The 18,697-nt window shown below is 40.7% G+C and overlaps 1 protein-coding gene across 1 annotated transcript in view; it reads left to right on the plus strand.

The window, feature by feature from the left end:
• Positions 1 to 6,126: 6,126 nt before the first annotated feature.
• Positions 6,127 to 18,697, plus strand: part of ppp4r4 (protein phosphatase 4, regulatory subunit 4) — a 57,472-nt gene continuing 44,901 nt past the window's right edge. The window contains exons 1-4 of the mRNA XM_060915770.1: positions 6,127 to 6,262; positions 8,954 to 9,027; positions 9,155 to 9,261; positions 14,043 to 14,150. Coding sequence (XP_060771753.1) covers positions 6,142 to 6,262; positions 8,954 to 9,027; positions 9,155 to 9,261; positions 14,043 to 14,150 — 410 coding nt within the window. The 5' untranslated portion in view covers positions 6,127 to 6,141. The remainder of the gene's footprint in view (positions 6,263 to 8,953; positions 9,028 to 9,154; positions 9,262 to 14,042; positions 14,151 to 18,697) is intronic.

The following is an 18,697-nucleotide window of genomic DNA, read 5'->3' on the forward strand; positions in this document are numbered from 1 at the left end:
GTGTGCAGGACCGATCAGCAGTTACTGGAAACATTTAGTTGCAGTTATTGCTGTTCAAGGGGGTCACACCAGATACTGAAAGCAAAGGTTCACATACTTTTGCCACTCACCGATATGTAATATTGGATCACTTTCCTCAATAAATAAATGGCCAAGTATAATATTTTTGTCTCATTTGTTTAACTGGGTTCTCTTTATCTACTTTTAGGACTTGTGTGAAAATCTGATGATGTTTTCAGTCATATTTATGCAGAAATATAGAAAATTCTAAAGGGTTCACAAACTTTCAAGCACCACTGTATATCCCCCTGCATTATATGCCAGGGGGATAAAAAGGAGCTTGGATTTTTTTTAGGAGGTTCATAAAAGAACAACAACACTTTGACAGCCACTCTCTAGTAACCTTTCCCCCCCTCATACACCTCTACCCAGAATTACACTCATATACAATTTCCTTCCCCCCTACATTTTACTATCCTTGCTGGGAGTCAAACTCAGAACCTTCTGCTTTGAAGTCCACCACTTTACTACTACACCACAAAGGATTCAGGTGCAGGAATTGTATGAAACAACAAAAAAAACTAACCATTCCACTAGAGTTCCAACCCTAACCTTAACCCTAACCCTACATCCTTGTTCACCGAGGTAAATCCAGAATCACGTAGGTTCCAAAGACTTACAGCTTGTTACAAAGCGTGGACACTGGAGACTCCTGCTGTAAAGGTTAAATACAGAAAACTTCACCAGATCAGTGCTTTGGTATCTGTTTATTATTCGTGCTGCATCTGCTGTCCAAGTCCCTGTGAAACGATCATGAGAAACATTAACGTATAAGAACGAGCACATTAACATACACCTGCGACTTCTAGCACAATATAGCGGGCTAGCCGGGCGTGACCTTTCTGCTCTTTTTACTCTCCAAACCTCATTACGAAAGCGAGTGCATCTCTTTTACTTTCTGAGTCATTCATAGGCAGAATAAAGTCCATGCTTTGAGAATAAGATAAGGTTACTTGACCCTGATCACCTGGTGTTTATTTGATTAAGTCACCCTTTAGACCCCAGCTGCTCTGCTCGGTCTGTACTGCCTCTGTTCAGTAGTCCAGAAACAGAAACAGTGCCATGGGGCTTAACAACAGTGACCGTATTGAGAAGGTGCACGCACCATGACCACATTACCTTCCTCTCTGACAGCCTTGGCAGCAAGCACAGCTCAGTCTTAGTTATTAAATAACCTTCTGCCAACAAAGGGTACTGGAGGACGTGCTGCGAGGGTAAAGGTAATGAATACCTCGGAGCGAAAGCACAGTGCGGAAATGGAGGAAACAGTGTAGCTGGGACTCATCATTATCTTAAAATGACCTGAAGTACTGTATTTTTCTCCTGTTTACAGTCTTTGCACGCTTGAGAAACAACGTCTGATTCGCTGTCTCTGCAACACACAAATTGATCAGATTTACAGTGGTATAGTGGTTAGCGCTGTCGCCTCACAGCAAGAAGGTCCGGGTTCGAGCCCCGTGGCCGGCGAGGGCCTTTCTGTGCAGAGTTTGCATGCTCTCCCCGTGTCCGCGTGGGTTTCCTCTGGGTGCTCCGGTTTCCCCCACAGTCCAAAGACATGCAGGTTAGGTTAACTGGTGACTCTAAATTGACCGTAGGTGTGAATGTGAGTGTGAATGGTTGTCTGTGTCTATGTGTCAGCCCTGTGATGACCTGGCGACTTGTCCAGGGTGGACCCCGCCTTTCGCTGGTAGTCAGCTGGGATAGGCTCCAGCTTGCCTGCGACCCTGTAGAACAGGATAAAGCGGCTACAGATAATGAGATGAGATGAGAAGTTCACTTGCTTGGCTTGAAACAAGATCTTTGCAGACATAGAATATTTTGAAAAAAGTCCTCATGCAGACTTGAGTTTTTCATCACAACCTTGTTCGAAAACTATCCCCAAACTATCCCTGGCAACCCTGAGGAGTTTAAAGACTAATGATAATGAGATATCACCCCTATGTGAGAAGTGTGACTTCACAGAAGATACCTTACTCCATGTCCCAAATTACAACAATCAAAGTCCCTCTCATGCCAGGATCTGGTCTTCCCAGGCAGTCTCCTATCACAGTACCACCCAACTCCTTGAGGCGCAGCACCAATCTCCATTTCGGTAGCCCTCGGCCTCTCACCTATTATAGGGCTAGGGTTACAGTGGGGGGTAGTCCTCTGGTAACCATGAGAGTTTGACTTCCCCACTCACATCTGTATTGCAGCGTGCCTTGCCAGATGGCAGTAGGTACCATTTTTTATGATGGTCTTTGGTATGACCTGACTGCAAGTAGAACTTGCAATCTCCAGGTCAAGAGGCGGACACGCTAACCACTTGGCCAACTCATGGTAAATTACAAGAATACTGGATTGAAATATTTGTTTTTCAGTCCAAGATTTTAAATGTCCAGATTGAACCTGAGCCCGTTTGAATTATTCTGGGAGGATCTGAGGAGTTAAAGAAACTCAGGGTGGCACAAGAGCATCTCCTAATATTTGGTGTTATTACTGCAAAAAAAAAAAAAAATGTATATATATATATATATATATATATATATATATATATATATATATATCTTACTATTTTGGAAAAAGAAAGCGGTGCCATCACTGAAGCATTGGCTGACAGAATTAACAGCACTCTTCACCTCGAGAGAATTAGATTTATGTTGAAAGACAGGCTTCGGGAGTTTGAAAAAGTCCAGCAACCTTTGGTCTCTCATCTTGAAGGAGAAACCAATTGAAATGCAACGAAGAATGCGCTCCTGGGGGTAGAATGGGGGATAGGTGAGTTCTCGGGGTTCCTTCTCATGTGCTTGGAGTTTGGTTATGTGGTCTGTAAATTGTCTTATGTATGTAACTGACATGTGAACGTCATGCAAAATCATCTGATGAATGAGATGTTTCTCAAGAAATAGATTTGAAATCAAGACTAACGATAATTACAGACAGTGCAGGTGTAGAGTCCATCGTTAGATTTCTAACAAAGCGTTCATCCTGAATGTTCATAGTGGGTTTGCCTTAATATACAGATTTATTATTATTGATGCGGAGTGATACCTGGTGAACCAGATATTCATAAAGTCGATAGTGGGCGTGGCCTGTTCTGTATTTTTGCTCGTTTGAGAAATGTTAGTAGCTATTGATAGCTTCTAAAGCTAAATAGTTAACCATAAACTAAACCAGTGTGAAAATCGGATGTTTGACTTGCATGTTATACCAATGAGACCCCAAAGATCTCTTCTACGTGCTTCCAAGGTTTTATTTTTCTTCGTGATGAGACCCAGCATGATGGTTGTAAAGGTGATGATACACGGGGCAACTTTTTGGGCAACCAGGTGAAACACAGGACAGCTAATTAGAGCAAGAGAAAATCAGATAAGAGCTAATCTATTCCCAGGGAGACAGATACCACAAAGATGGACACTGAAACATGTCCAGGAGATGGCTGCTGAGGAGGAAAAGGGCGTGGCAGAGCTCCTGAAAGGCTTTCTTTCTTTCTTTTTTAGATCCTGAAGTTTGTACTGTTTCGCCCTTGGGTTCCACAAGTAGTTGTGCTCTGGATATGAATTAGATCAGAAGATAAGTTTGAGTAAATAATCTCTATTATATCTCACAAAAAAAAAAATCGTGAGCTGCCCATCACTTTTAACTTGACGCAAGAGAGCTAACGTTATCCCTCCATAGCTAGCGATGTTAGCAAAAACCACCGCTAGTTAGCGAAATACCATTCAGTCTCTATGGACCGGTGGTTAGCTAACGGCAGTTTACACTTAGTTGAAAAAAAAAATCAGTCTTAATTACAACCTGAGCACAAAAATAGATGTCTGTTGGTTTTCTAAGCGTTTGATGAGGTAAATTCACCACTTTGGGTTTACACACATACTGTAGAACAACTTACCGCCTTAAAAATATACAAGTTGTCTCTCTTTCTTTGTTTTCACTCCACTGCTGGAGACGCCGCCACCTTTGTTGAAAATTTCAGAAGCTGTCACTCAGGTGGTCATATGTTTCGCTGCTAGCACTCTGATTGGATGATCTTAAAAAAAAGTTGCCCAAAATGATCAAAATCATTCAGATAGAAGTGATGTTGCCCCAATCTCAATGGGAAAGTGCCGAAGCGCCATTACTCGGCAATACTGCCCAAAAAGTTGCCCCGTGTATCATCAGCATAAGATTGTCTTCCACTTACAACCTGTTGTCCTGTGTCGTCACCAGCTCTGGGCAGGATGTCCAGCGAGCCAGCGTGATTGTGAACCTGCCAAACCTGGTACGTCAGAACCCAGCGGAGACTTTCAGAAGAGTGGTGCCAAAAGTCAGGGTAGGACAAATCCGACTGCGTTTCATTCTTCTCTGCCCTGACAGTCAGAACATGATCCACTCATATGACATCACCCACAGCATCTCCTAGCAGTACAGTGGTGCTTGAAAGTTTGTGAATCTTTTAGAATTTTCTATATTTCTGCATAAATATGACCTAAAACATCATCAGATTTTCACACAAGTCCTAAAAGTAGATAAAGAGAACCCAGTTAAACAAAGGACACAAAAATATTATACTTGGCCATTTATTTATTGAGGAAAATGATCCAATATTACATATCTGTGAGTGGCAAAAGTATGTGAACCTCTAGGATTAGCAGTTAATTTGAAGGTGAAATTAGAGTCAGGTGTTTTCAATCAATGGCACGACAATCAGGTGTGAGTGGGCACCCTGTTTTATTTAAAGAACAGGGATCTATTAAAGTCTGATCTTCACAACACATGTTTGTGGAAGTGTATCATGGCACGAACAAAGGAGATTTCTGAGGACCTCAGAAAAAGCGTTGTTGATGCTCATCAGGCTGGAAAAGGTTACAAAACCGTCTCGAAAGAGTTTGGACTCCACCAATCCACAGTCAGACAGATTGTGTACAAATGGAGGAAATTCAAGACCATTGTTACCCTCCCCAGGAGTGGACGACCAACAAAGATCACTCCAAGAGCAAGGCATGTAATAGTCGGCGAGGTCACAAAGGACCCCAGGGTAACTTCTAAGCAACTGAAGGCCTCTCTCACATTGGCTAATGTTAATGTTCATGAGCCCACCATCAGGAGAACACTGAACAACAATGGTGTGCATGGCAGGGTTGCAAGGAGAAAGCCACTGCTCTCCAAAAAGAACATTGCTGCTCGTCTGCAGTTTGCTAAAGATCACGTGGACAAGCCAGAAGGCTATTGGAAAAATGTTTTGTGAATGGATGAGACCAAAATAGAACTTTTTGGTTTAAATGAGAAGTGTTATGTTTGGAAAAGGAAAACACTGCATTCCAGCATAAGAACCTTATCCCATCTGTGAAACATGGTGGTGGTAGTATCATGGTTTGGGCCTGTTTTGCTGCATCTGGGCCAGGATGGCTTGCCATCATTGATGAAACAATGAATTCTGAATTATACCAGCGAATTCTAAAGGAAAATGTCAGGACATCTGTCCATGAACTGAATCTCAAGAGAAGGTGGGTCATGCAGCAAGACAACGACCCTAAGCACACAAGTCGTTCTACCAAAGAATGGTTAAAGAAGAATAAAGTTAATGTTTTGGAATGGCCAAGTCAAAGTCCTGACCTTAATCCAATGGAAATGTTGTGGAAGGACCTGAAGCGAGCAGTTCATGTGAGGAAACCCACCAACATCCCAGAGTTGAAGCTGTTCTGTACGGAGGAACGGGCTAAAATTCCTCCAAGCCGGTGTGCAGGACTGATCAACAGTTACCGCAAACGTTTAGTTGCAGTTATTGCTGCACAAGGGGGTCACACCAGACACTGAAAGCAAAGGTTCACATACTTTTGCCACTCACAGATCTGTAATATTGGATCATTTTCCTCAATAAATAAATGACCAAGTATAATATTTTTGTCTCATTTGTTTAACTGGGTTCTCTTTATCTACTTTTAGGACTTGTGTGAAAATCTGATGATGTTTTAGGTCATATTTATGCAGAAATATAGAAAATTCCAAAGCGTTCACAAACTTTCAAGCACCACTGTAAGCCAAGGCGACCGGACTGAACATCACCGCCAGATTTTTTTCTCTGTTCCCTCACAGGAAGTGCTGCATGTGGCTGGGGCGGATATGCAGCTCGCCGCAGCAGGATCTTTCCTCACCATCCTCCAGGACGACATCGTCCTCATCCAGACGCACACACACTCAATCCTGCAGATCGTCCTCCTCAACCTAGACCACAGGGACACAGGTCAGACACTTGTAATGTAACATGGAACTGTAATTGTAGACCATTAAAATAAATGATAATCGAATCATTTAAGCGGCGAAGTGTCAGGTGACCTTTTATGTTCAACATGGATACGCAATTTCAGTGAAAAGTGACAACGCAATGACAATTTTCTTAATTCTGCGCAAATTATCGATGACAATTCCAAAGCGACAAATCCAAACAATCAGCTCGAATGATTCAGAGATTCCTCTGACCAACCCTGTGGCGCATGCAGTCCGACATTCCTTCAGTTCCACACCCACAACGTTTAATTTAATAGAAGTAAAATGGAAATGTTTGCATAAGGATGTCATTTCTTTTGTTTTCAAACGAACGTCCATTAAGGTGTCAGGGTTTCCACAGGAGTCGGATGCAAATGCAGACAGACTTTTGTTTTTAAAGTTAAAACACAAAACATAGGCGAAGCGAGGCAAGGCAAGGTGAGGCGAGGCAATCTTAACGTAAACACAACAACGCTCAGCAACAAACGGAAAGCTAATACAGGATACTAATCAGGAGAAAGCACATAAGTGTTCAGCAGGACAGGAAGTGAGTCAAAATACAGAAGATGAGATCGAAATAATGAATCAGGTTGCCCTCTGGTGGTGTGGAGCAGAAATGTCCATGGCCACCGTGACGAGGATTAGCACTGGTTCCACTTTAAGATGGTTTTATACTCTGCAATGCCTGCAGTTGTTTCCAGTTATTACTTGTCACACTGTATGAGATGATCCAAATAAGAATTATTCTACATTTCGACCCAGAAGTAAGAAATAATCCTTGTCATCCAATAATCTTGCGCATGACTGGTCCAAAATCATGAAGCTGATGTCTAGTCCCACCCCTGGCTTATACAAATTTCCAAGAAGAAACTGACTTTAGCACTGTGTTATCAAATTTGGACCCAAACATAAAGCTTTATAATCCAATGGAAGAGCATAATGCCTAAGTTCAGGCTGACTTTACATTGTCTTGCAAAAGTATTCATCCCCCTTGGTGTTTGCCCTGTTTTGTCGCGTTACAAGCTGGAATTAAAATGGATTTTTGGAGGGTTAGCACCATTTGATTTACACAATGTGCCTACCATTTTAAAGGTGCAAATTGTTGTTTTATTGTGACACAAAAAATAATTAAGATGAAAAACCAGAAATCTGGAGTGTGCATAGGTATTCACCCCCCCCAAAGTCAATACTTTGTTAGATGGGTTGTATTAGTGTACAGCAGGCTTCAAGATTCTCAGTTGGATTGAGGTCTGGGCTTTGATTAGGCCATTCCAAGACATTTAAATGTTTCCTTTAAACCACTCCAGTGTAGCTTTAGCAGTATGTTTAAGGTCGTTATCCTGCTGGAACGTGAACCTTCATCCAAGTCTCAAACCTCTGGCCGACTCAAAAAGGTTTTCCTCCAGAATTGCCCTGTATTTAGTGCCATCCATCTTTCCTTCAGTCCTGACCAGCTTTCCTGTCCCTGCAGATGAAAAACATCCCCACAGCATGATGCTACCACCACCATGCTTCACTGTAGGAATGGTGTTCTCAGGGTGTTGGGTTTGCGCCACACATGGCGTTTCCCATGACGGCCAAAAAGATCAATTTTAGTCTCATTTGACCAGAGAATCTTCTTCCATGTGTTTGGGGAGTCTGCCACATGCTGTTGGGCAAACTCCAAACATGATTTCTTCAGCAATTACTTTTTTCTGGACACTCTTCCATAAATCCCCGCCCACTCTGTGGAGTGTACGGCTTAAAGTGGTCCTATGGACAGATACTCCCATCTCCGCTGTGGATCTTTGCAGCTCCTTCAGTGTTATCTTTGGTGTCTTTGTTGCATCTCTGATTAATGCCCTCCTTGCCCGGTCTGTGAGTTTTGGTGGGCGGGGCCTTCTCTTGTCAGGTTTGTAGTGGTGCCATATTCTTTCCATTTGGCTGTCATGGATATAATGGAGCTCCGTGAGATATTCAAAGTTTGGGATATTTTTTATAACCCAACCCTGATCTATACTTCTCCACAACTTTGTCTCTGACCTGTTTGGAGGCTCCTTGGTTTTCATGTTGCTTGCTTAGTAGTGTTGCAGAGTCAGGGTCCTTCCAGAACAGGCTGATTTATACAGACATCATGTGACAGATCATGTGACACTTTGATTGCACACAGGTGGATCTTAATCAACTAATTATGTGACTTATGAAGTGAATTGGTTGGACCAGCTCTTATTTAGGGGTTTCATACGAAAGGGGGTGGATACTTATGCACACTCCAGATTTCTGTTTTTTCATCTTAATTATTGTTTGTGTCACAATAAAAAGAAAAAAAAAATCACCTTTAAAGTTGTCGGCATGTTGTGTAAAAAATCAAATGGTGCTAACCCTCCAAAAATCCATTTTAATTCCAGCTTGTCATGCGACAAAACAGGACAAACACCAAAGGGGGTGAATACTTTTGCAAGACACTGTAGTGTCATGGCACAGAGATTCTGCTGGAGGACAAACCAGTGGGTATTTAAAGGACATTTTAATGCATGTAATTAATTCTCCCTGACTGTAGTGCATCACATTAAGACACCGCCTGGATTCGTTTTCTTTCCACATCACACAAGATGATGAATCCTGTCCAAAACCTGCACTTTCCTCTGAGACTCAGTGTTATTTTTTATGTTTAATCTCCTTCCCACAGTGGTCAGCAGCGCTTGGCTCGAGACTTTGTTATCAGCAATTGATGCTTTACCAAAAGAAACCATCAGACAGGAGGTATCGAGAACTTTTTTCTCACTTCTTTCCCACTGCTCACGTGACAGATCCGCTGTTTATCTGAATATAGAACACGGAGGTGAGCTGCTAAGACGTGACTGCTACTGTGGTGTGATCATGTTTGCAGATTCTGAGCCCACTGGTATCGAAAGCTCAGCTCTCGCAGTCTGTACCGGCTCGTCTGGCCAGCTGTCGCATCCTGGGGAAGGTGGCTGCCAAATTTGAGTCATCAGTGTGAGTCTCGTGTGTGTGTGTGTGTGTGTGTGTGTGTGTGTGTGTGTGTGTGTAAGAAATGTCAAGATTTGAGGAACGAAGATTTGCATTGATTTTTGTCTGATTTTTAAATACGTTGAGCGAGAACTAGGAAAAAGCATTCTGAGTATGCAATTATGAGCACGATTTTAATACACTGCTGTACACGGGTCATTCTAGAATTCGGGCTACGTTTCACGTCTCCGAGATAAACCTTTTGTGATTTTCCACAAAAGAAATCTTTATTGGATCAGTTTTGAACAAATTATGACAAACTTTCACCATTAGCGATGCTCGATGTACATTTTAGACCCAATTTATCCATAAAACATTAGCTAAACGACTCCACCCCTCGACTCAAGCATTTAACTCAAACAGGAAGTGATTCAGTTTAACAATCTGTTTATGCAGCTTATTCTATTAACTGTTATAAAATCAATCGCACAGAAAGTCTATTTTCTGTTTTATGTGAAATTTCAGTCATAAAAATACAGTGGTGCTTGAAAGTTTGTGAACCCTTTAGAATTTTCTATATTTCTGCATAAATATGACCTAAAACATCATCAGATTTTCACACAAGTCCTAAAAGTAGATAAAGAGAACCCAGTTAAACAAATGAGACAAAAATATTATACTTGGCCATTTATTTATTGAGGAAAATGATCCAATATTACATATCTGTGAGTGGCAAAAGTATGTGAACCTCTAGGATTAGCAGTTAATTTGAAGGTGAAATTAGAGTCAGGTGTTTTCAATCAATGGGATGACAATCAGGTGTGAGTGGGCACCCTGTTTTATTTAAAGAACAGGGATCTATCAAAGTCTGATCTTCACAACACATGTTTGTGGAAGTGTATCATGGCACGAACAAAGGAGATTTCTGACGACCTCAGAAAAAGCGTTGTTGATGCTCATCAGGTTGGAAAAGGTTACAAAACCATCTCTAAAGAGTTTGGACTCCACCAATCCACAGTCAGACAGATTGTGTACAAATGGAGGAAATTCAAGACCATTGTTAGTAGGGCTGTAACGATACACCCAATTCACGATTCGATTCGTATCGCGATTTTTGACCCACGATTCGATACGCCCACGATTTTTTTAAAATGTTTTTTTAAAGTAGTAAATTTGACTTATTAACATTTACTTACTTACATTAACTATTTAATAACAAATAATTCAGACCACTGCAGAGAATGAGTAATATGTATGCAAAAAATGAACAAATGTATATCCAAAGACTGTTTTATTTCTCAAAATAATACTGTTGAGCCGGAAGCTCTGTTTTTTTCGGTTCTGAAAAAGTCATTTTTCCAAATCGTGTAAATCCGTTAAGATTTTTTTTTTTGGGGGGGGGGGCTCTCTCACTGTCTCACTCTCATAGGGCCAATGATTTTCTGTGATTGCGGAAAACAGATGGAAATTACGGAATTTTTATGGTGAAACATTGCTCGCGTGTCAAAATGTAACTGCCGCAGAAGGCTTCCACCCAAGCAGACATGCCTTCAGTGTTGCCAGATATTGCTAACGTTTTCCACCCCAAAATATGTTCAAAACCAGCCAAAAAGCACCTTAACCTGCCCAATCTGGCAACACTGCATGTCTTTCCGGTCAAGTGATTGTGATTGGCTTGTGGCACACCTAGCCAGCCAATGAGCTGCTTGTTTACAGATTCGCTCCCCGCGTCGCAACCAGAATGGCGATCGCTTAAAATAAATGAATGCTCTGCCAGTGGCGAGTGTGGACGTTGCGTGACTTGCAGAAGATTGTCGCAGGTCGGCGAAAAAACGACTTACTAATAGATTTAAAAAAATAAAAGTAATTTAAGTAAGTTTAAAATGTAATTTAAATAAAAAGTAAAGTATTCATAAATTGAAGTTTGGAAGTGCCTCTGTTTTTGGTCTGAGGAGAAGTTTGAAAGGGTGTACCGTGATTCTGCCTTCTTGTATCGCAATACGGATCGTGGCTCTGCATATCGCGATTTTGATTTCGATACGCATATCGTTACAGCCCTAATTGTTAGCCTCCCCAGGAGTGGTCAACCAACAAAGATCACTCCAAGAGCAAGGCGTGTAATAGTCGGCAAGGTCACAAAGGTCCCCAGGGTAACTTCTAAGCAACTGAAGGCCTCTCTCACATTGGCTAATGTTAATGTTCATGAGTCCAGCATCAGGAGAACACTGAACAACAATGGTGTGCATGGCAGGGTTGCAAGGAGAAAGCCACTGCTCTTCAAAAAGAACATTGCTGCTCATCTGCAGTTTGCTAAAGATCACGTGGACAAGCCAGAAGGCTATTGGAAAAATGTTTTGTGGACGGATGAAACCAAAATAGAACTTTTTGGCTTAAATGAGAAGCGTTATGTTTGGAGAAAGGAAAACACTGCATTCCAGCATAAGACCCTTATCCCATCTGTGAAACATGGTGGTGGTAGTATCATGGTTTGGGCCTGTTTTGCTGCATCTGAGCCAGGACGGCTTGCCATCATTGATGGAACAATGAATTCTGAATTATACCAGCGAATTCTAAAGGAAAATGTCAGGACATCTGTCCATGAACTGAATCTCAAGAGAAGGTGGGTCATGCAGCAAGACAACGACCCTAAGCACACAAGTCGTTCTACCAAAGAATGGTTAAAGAAGAATAAAGTGAATGTTTTGGAATGGCCAAGTCAAAGTCCTGACCTTAATCCAATGGAAATGTTGTGGAAGGACCTGAAGCGAGCAGTTCATGTGAGGAAACCCACCAACATCCCAGAGAGGGCGGTGCCTCGCATGGGTACTTTCGGGTCCCGTTCGTGCCGACCCCTTTGGGTGGCTTTCTTGTCAGTTATTTTTATTATTATTATTTTTTTTTTTTGCTCATTTATTTTTGTATTTTTGTAATTTGATGTGAGAAGTCATGCCCAATAAAGCAATAAAAAAAAAGAGTTGAAGCTGTTCTGTTCGGAGGAACGGGCTAAAATTCCTCCAAGCCGGTGTGCAGGACTGATCAACAGTTACCGCAAACGTTTAGTTGCAGTTATTGCTGCACAAGGGGGTCACACCAGACACTGAAAGCAAAGGTTCACATACTTTTGCCACTCACAGATATATAATATTGGATCATTTTCCTCAATAAATAAATGACCAAGTATAATATTTTTGTCTCATTTGTTTAACTGGGTTCTCTTTATCTACTTTTAGGACTTGTGTGAAAATCTGATGATGTTTTAGGTCATATTTATGCAGAAATATAGAAAATTCCAAAGGGTTAACAAACTTTCAAGCACCACTGTATATATTTTTTAATCTGTCCCAACATTCTCGTTAACTCTGTTATAAAAACTGCGTAAAATCCACAAAGACTTTTAATAATACGCATACACCCGCACCGAATGATGTCACTTCCTCTGTCGGGAAACTTCAGAAAGGCAGTGATTTGAACAAAATGTTAAGGATTTTACACCAGCAGTCGATTAATTATTCATCAACTCCGTTACTGTGATATCGGAGTGAATCTCTCGCTCATTTTTTACAAACAATAATAATACGATTCAAATCCATATGATGCTGTTTTTATACATGCCGTGTGGTCGCTAGTTTGAGGTTCGCATATGGAGTTAAGACACAAAATGGTGGAACACGTCAACTCTGTTATCATCAGTTCTGTTCATGGACTGCCCAGGTTGACGATAACGGAGTTGACAATGACTAACAGAGTCAACACTTGAAGTGTACCCGCAATTATAGAACGGGTTAATTTTGAAATTAACCAGGTGCCAATATTTAGTCTTCTTCAGCAGTTGATTATTGATAATTGATCATGATAATTTCATGATAATTTAAGTAAGCTGGATAAAACCCCTAAGCAAGGAAGAAATCACTCAGTGTCATGCTGTAGTAGGAAAATAATCAACGGTAAAGTGGTGTGATGAAACGTTGTTACTATAACAACAACTCATCCGGAAGAGTTTTATTCCTCTTATACCACAGCAACGTATCAACAATTACAGCTTTTATTCAGTTAAAAAAATGACATCATGTTTTTTAAAAAAAATCTATCTAGTTTAATATTTATCTATTTTTATTATTTTCTATGTATTTATATATTTATTTATTATAACATTTAATTATTCTATTTTTAATTTGTTATATTTAATTTACATTTTGTAATTAAATTTTTAATATTTATTTATTTATTTATCGAGTTTAATCTTTATCTGTTTATTTTTTTCAATTTATTTATTTATTATTAATTTTATTCTATTTTATTTTTTATATTTTTTTATTTTAAGTTTTAACTTTTATCTAATAAATTTTTTGTATTTATTTATTATTAATTTTTATTCCATTTTTATATATTTATCTACTTTAATCTTTATCTATTTTAACATTTATTTATTTATTTATTTATTTATTTTCTATTTATTATTTTAAGTTATTCTATTTTTAATTTTTTTATATTTAATGTTCTTATTTTATTTTAAGTTTTAATTTTTATCTATTTATCTATCTAGTTATATTTAATCTTGTGAAATGAGGTACTCCTTTTATGCGGTGCGTCTGCTGTACACGTCCCTATGAATGAGCTGTTGCTATAGAAACCATTACGTGCTGTATTAGAACGAGTGCATTAATATAAAGCTGTGGTTTGCAGCCACAGTGCTGTCAGAGCTGCTGTTATAGGAAATGAATCAACGTCTTCTGACCAATCAGGATCCAGGATTCAGCAGCCGTGTGCTATAGTTCTGAGCTGTTTTATCGTTCTGTCGTCCTGCGCAGGGTGAAGAAGGACCTGCTGCCTCTGGTCAGGTCGTTGTGTCAGGACGTGGAGTACGAGGTGCGCGCCTGCATGTGTCGCCAGCTGGAGAACATCGCCAGGGGAATTGGGTAAAAAGATAAATACGAGAGAGAGAGAGAGAAAGAGTCAAAATCTTTCTGGAAGTTGATTTGATAAACATGATATGAACACAAGAATTATTCAAATCTAAACTGGTGTTTCAGAGCTTTTTCTCCCTGTTCCTTTAATAATAATAATAATAATAATAATAATAATAATAATCATCACAGGGCGGCACGGTGGTGTAGTGGTTAGCGCTGTTGCCTCACAGCAAGAAGGTCCTGGGTTCGAGCCCTGTGGCCGGCGAGGGCCTTTCTGTGCGGAGTTTGCATGTTCTCCCCGTGTCCGCGTGGGTTTCCTCCGGGTGCTCCGGTTTCCCCCACAGTCCAAAGACATGCAGGTTAGGTTAACTGGTGACTCTAAATTGAGCGTAGGTGTGAATGTGAGTGTGAATGGTTGTCTGTGTCTATGTGTCAGCCCTGTGATGACCTGGCGACTTGTCCAGGGTGTACCCCGCCTTTCGCCTGTAGTCAGCTGGGATAGGCTCCAGCTCGCCTGTGACCCTGTAGAACAGGATAAAGCGGCTACAGATAATGGATGGATGGATAATAAGCACACTTCTGTGAGTCATTAAAACTATATATACACTTGTGCATCTCAAGCAATTAGAATATCCTGAAAAAGTTCATATTTTTTCATAATTTAATTCAAAACCATCAGCTTTCATATATTCTATATTCATTAAGCGTAACTATTTCAGGCCTTTTTTGTCTTAATTATGATGATTATGGCTTTTCGCTCATGAAAATCTGAAATCTAGTATCTTAAATTATTAGACTATTTCGTAAAATCAATAAAAAAAAAGGATTTACAATACAGAAATGTCCAACTTCTGAAAAATATGTTCATTTATACACTCAATACTTGGTTGAAGCTCCTTTACCATGAATTACTGCATCAGTGGGGCGTGGCTTGGAGGCGATCAGCCTGTTGCACTGCTGAGGTGTTATTGAAACCCAGGCTGCTTTGATAGTGACCTTCAGCTCATCTGTATTTTTGGGTCAGGTGTTTCTCATCGTCCTCTTGACAATCGCCCATATAGTCTCTCTGGGGCTCAGGTCAGGTGACTTGGCTGGCCAGTCAAGCACAGGTCAGCAAACCATTTGGTCGTAGTTTTGGCACTGTGGGCAGGTGCTCAGTCCTGCTGGAAAAGAAAATCAGTATCTCCATAAAGCTCATCAGGAGATGGAAACATTAAGTGCTCTAAAATCTCTTGGTAGATGCTGCGTTGACTTTGGACTTGATAAAACACAGTGGACCAACACCAGCAGATGACACGGCACCCCAAATCATCACACACTGCAGAAACGTCATACTGGACTTCAAACACCTTGGATTCTGAGCCTCTCCACTCTTCCTCCAGACTCTAGGACCTTGATTTCCAAATGAAATGCAAAATTTACTGAAAACACAACTTTGGACCACTGAGCAGCAACAATCCACTTCTTACTCTCCTTAGCCCAGGTAAGACTCTTCTGGCGCTGTCTCTGGCTCAGGAGGGGCTTGATATTAGGAATGCACCAGGTGTAGTCCTTTTCCTGAAGACATCTGTGCATGGTGGCTCTTGATGCACTGACACCAGCCTCAATCCACTCCTTGTGAAGCTCTCCCAAGTTCTTGAATCGACTTTTCTTGACAATCCTCTCGAGGCTGCGCTCATCCCTGTTGCTTGTGCACCTTTTCCAGCCAGCCTTTTCAGCAATGACCTTCTGTGGCTTAATCTCCTTGTGGAGGGTGTCGATGATCGTCTTCGGGATGACTGTTGAGTCAGGAGACTTCAACATGATTGTGGTTGTGTGGACTGAACTAGACCGAGACATACAGTGTTTATGCTGTTTTACTCAAACTCCAAATGAAATACTCTCATATTTTGAGATGTTTTCTAATTTTAGGCCATAATTATCAAAATTAAAATTGATAAAACGCTTGAAACATTTTAATTTACGTGTAATGAGTCTAGAAGGTATGAAATTTTCACTCTCTTAAATCACTGATGGAAAATATTGAACTTTTCCACGATATTCTAATTGTTTGAGATGTATTCGTAGAGTGCTTTCCGAAAGCAAAGTTAAACAGTGCTTTAAAAGCTGAAGAATACAGTAAAATAAAAGCAAATGGTGAGCATCATCAAATTTATGAATGTCAACAGAAGAAAATCCACAAATAAGTGTGAATAAAAATAACAATAAAACCAAAGTCATGCAAGATAACATCAAAAAATATTCACTTTTCCAACTAGTACTGGCGACATGACGGCATAATATTAATATCATGGTAAATGATGTCACAATACACGTTTCAGAGATATCTCTTGATATCTTTATAATAATAATAATAATAATAATAATAAACTCTGGAAGCAGATTCGATGGAGAGTATTTTGAATCTTTAAAACTGTAAAATGTTTACATGTTGATAGGTTTGTCAAATTTTCATCGAATCATTTTTAAAGGTTTATTTTTAAATGCAGCTCCACTGTGTTGCTGGCAGTTTGTTCGCAAACCTGTTTATCGCGGTTCACATCATGTATCGATCTTAGAATCGCCCTGAAAGATTTAAGTTATTCCACAAAATCGAGTCGTACATGAGCTGATAGCTGACGAGGCGCGTAGCACCGAGATTGAGTGGAATAACTGTTTTATTCTATCCACATTCACTGGATTTTGAGAAACGGAGCATTTTTATTTTAATTTTTTTGCAAATTCGATCCATAAACACTTTATACAAAACATCTGACAAAATCATTTGCGCTTAGAATGGAAACAAACCAGCGGAACGACAGGAGCAATTTGTGAAAAATGCGATAATAGGTTCAATTTATATAGTGCCTTTCTCAAAACCCAAGGTCGCTTTACAATTATAGGCAAAAAAAAAAGAAAGTCCACCAAATAGAGGTCAGGATGTCATTCCAGTGGTGTAGCAGCCATAGTCCCACCAAAAGGCGCACGAAAACAAGTCCCACACCTCCAGCACAGCCGCCGTGACACCGCCAGCAACACCACTTGAACACCACGCCATGGATCCACAAAGCAAGCACAGAAGCACCGCCACGCAGAGCGCCGGAACGTCCCAAACCGCCTGCACAGCCGTTGCGATGCCACTGAGCAACATCGCTCGGAACACCACACCAAGCACTAAAGCACAGAGCGCTGGACAACCACGATGTTAAAATGAGCAACGAGCTCACTGCAGTCCATAGCTGGGAACACAGGCATCACCCACAGCGAACCAAGGCCTGGAGGGAACCGACGCCCAAAACTGGGTCCGGAGCTACACCACCACCGGCGGACAAAGCACTCAAACAAACATCAAACTACGCAAACACACAGAAAAAAGAAAAAAAGGAGAGAAAATAAAATAAAAATACTCCGGTGAGAAGCGGCAGCCAGAATACGCACAATGTACTCTCAACCAGAAACGGAAACGAAAAAAAAAATTCTTAAAAAAAAGACACATTCTTAACATCAAATACTCATCTCATCTCATTATCTGTAGCTGCTTTATCCTGTTCTACAGGGTCGCAGACAAGCTGGAGCCTATCCCAGCTGACTACGGGCGAAAGGCGGGGTACACCCTGGACAAGTCGCCAGGTCATCACAGGGCTGACACATAGACACAGACAACCATTCACACTCACATTCACACCTACGCTCAATTTAGAGTCACCAGTTAACCTAACCTGCATGTCTTTGGACTGTGGGGGAAACCGGAGCACCCGGAGGAAACCCACGCGGACACGGGGAGAACATGCAAACTCCGCACAGAAAGGCCCTCGCCGGCCACGGGGCTCGAACCCAGAACCTTCTTGCTGTGAGGCGACAGCGCTAACCACTACACCACCGTGCCGCCCACATCAAATACTTTTATTCCAAATTTTGTTGCCTTTTTTTGCTATTGTTGTTGTATTTTTGGGGTTTTGTTTTCAAGTCGAGTTTGTATTTCGTCCTCGGTTGCTTCAGCAACATGCTCCACCATTTTGTTTTTCTCTACTCATGGTATACGAGCTGATATTCTAGTAGTAGAGTAGCCAATCAGAGCGCACAATTGCTGATATCCAGTGAATGTGGATAGAAGATTGATAGACAGATAAATAGATTGATTGATTGATTTACTTTTTACTGTGATTTGTACAGGTAAATGTGCATTAATAGTGCTAAAAACAAGAATTGTGATGAGTATCGTGATTATGATATTTTTGCCATTTCGCCCAACCGTATTTCCAACCATCACTTGGGGAGAATAAATAAACGGTTGGAATGTATTCATTAGGAAGAGGACGAAGGCAGGTTAGAAACTGTCTACAGTTGAAAAAAGGCTCTTGATTAAAAAAAAGAAACAAAAAAACTCTACACTGTTCTCCATCTCAATAGCGCAGATCTCAATACCAATAGCGCATATCTCAAACGCTATTGGCTGTTGTGTAAAGCAGTTAAGATCTACACATCTTCGCCCTGAGTTCCTGTTACAAAAGGAAATATTTAAGGATACACAGTCTCATCAAGAGTTTATACAAGGTGTGGTTTCCTCATGGAGTGAC

The sequence above is a fragment of the Neoarius graeffei genome, chromosome 3 (assembly GCF_027579695.1).
Source record: "Neoarius graeffei isolate fNeoGra1 chromosome 3, fNeoGra1.pri, whole genome shotgun sequence".
Lineage (NCBI taxonomy): Eukaryota > Metazoa > Chordata > Actinopteri > Siluriformes > Ariidae > Neoarius > Neoarius graeffei.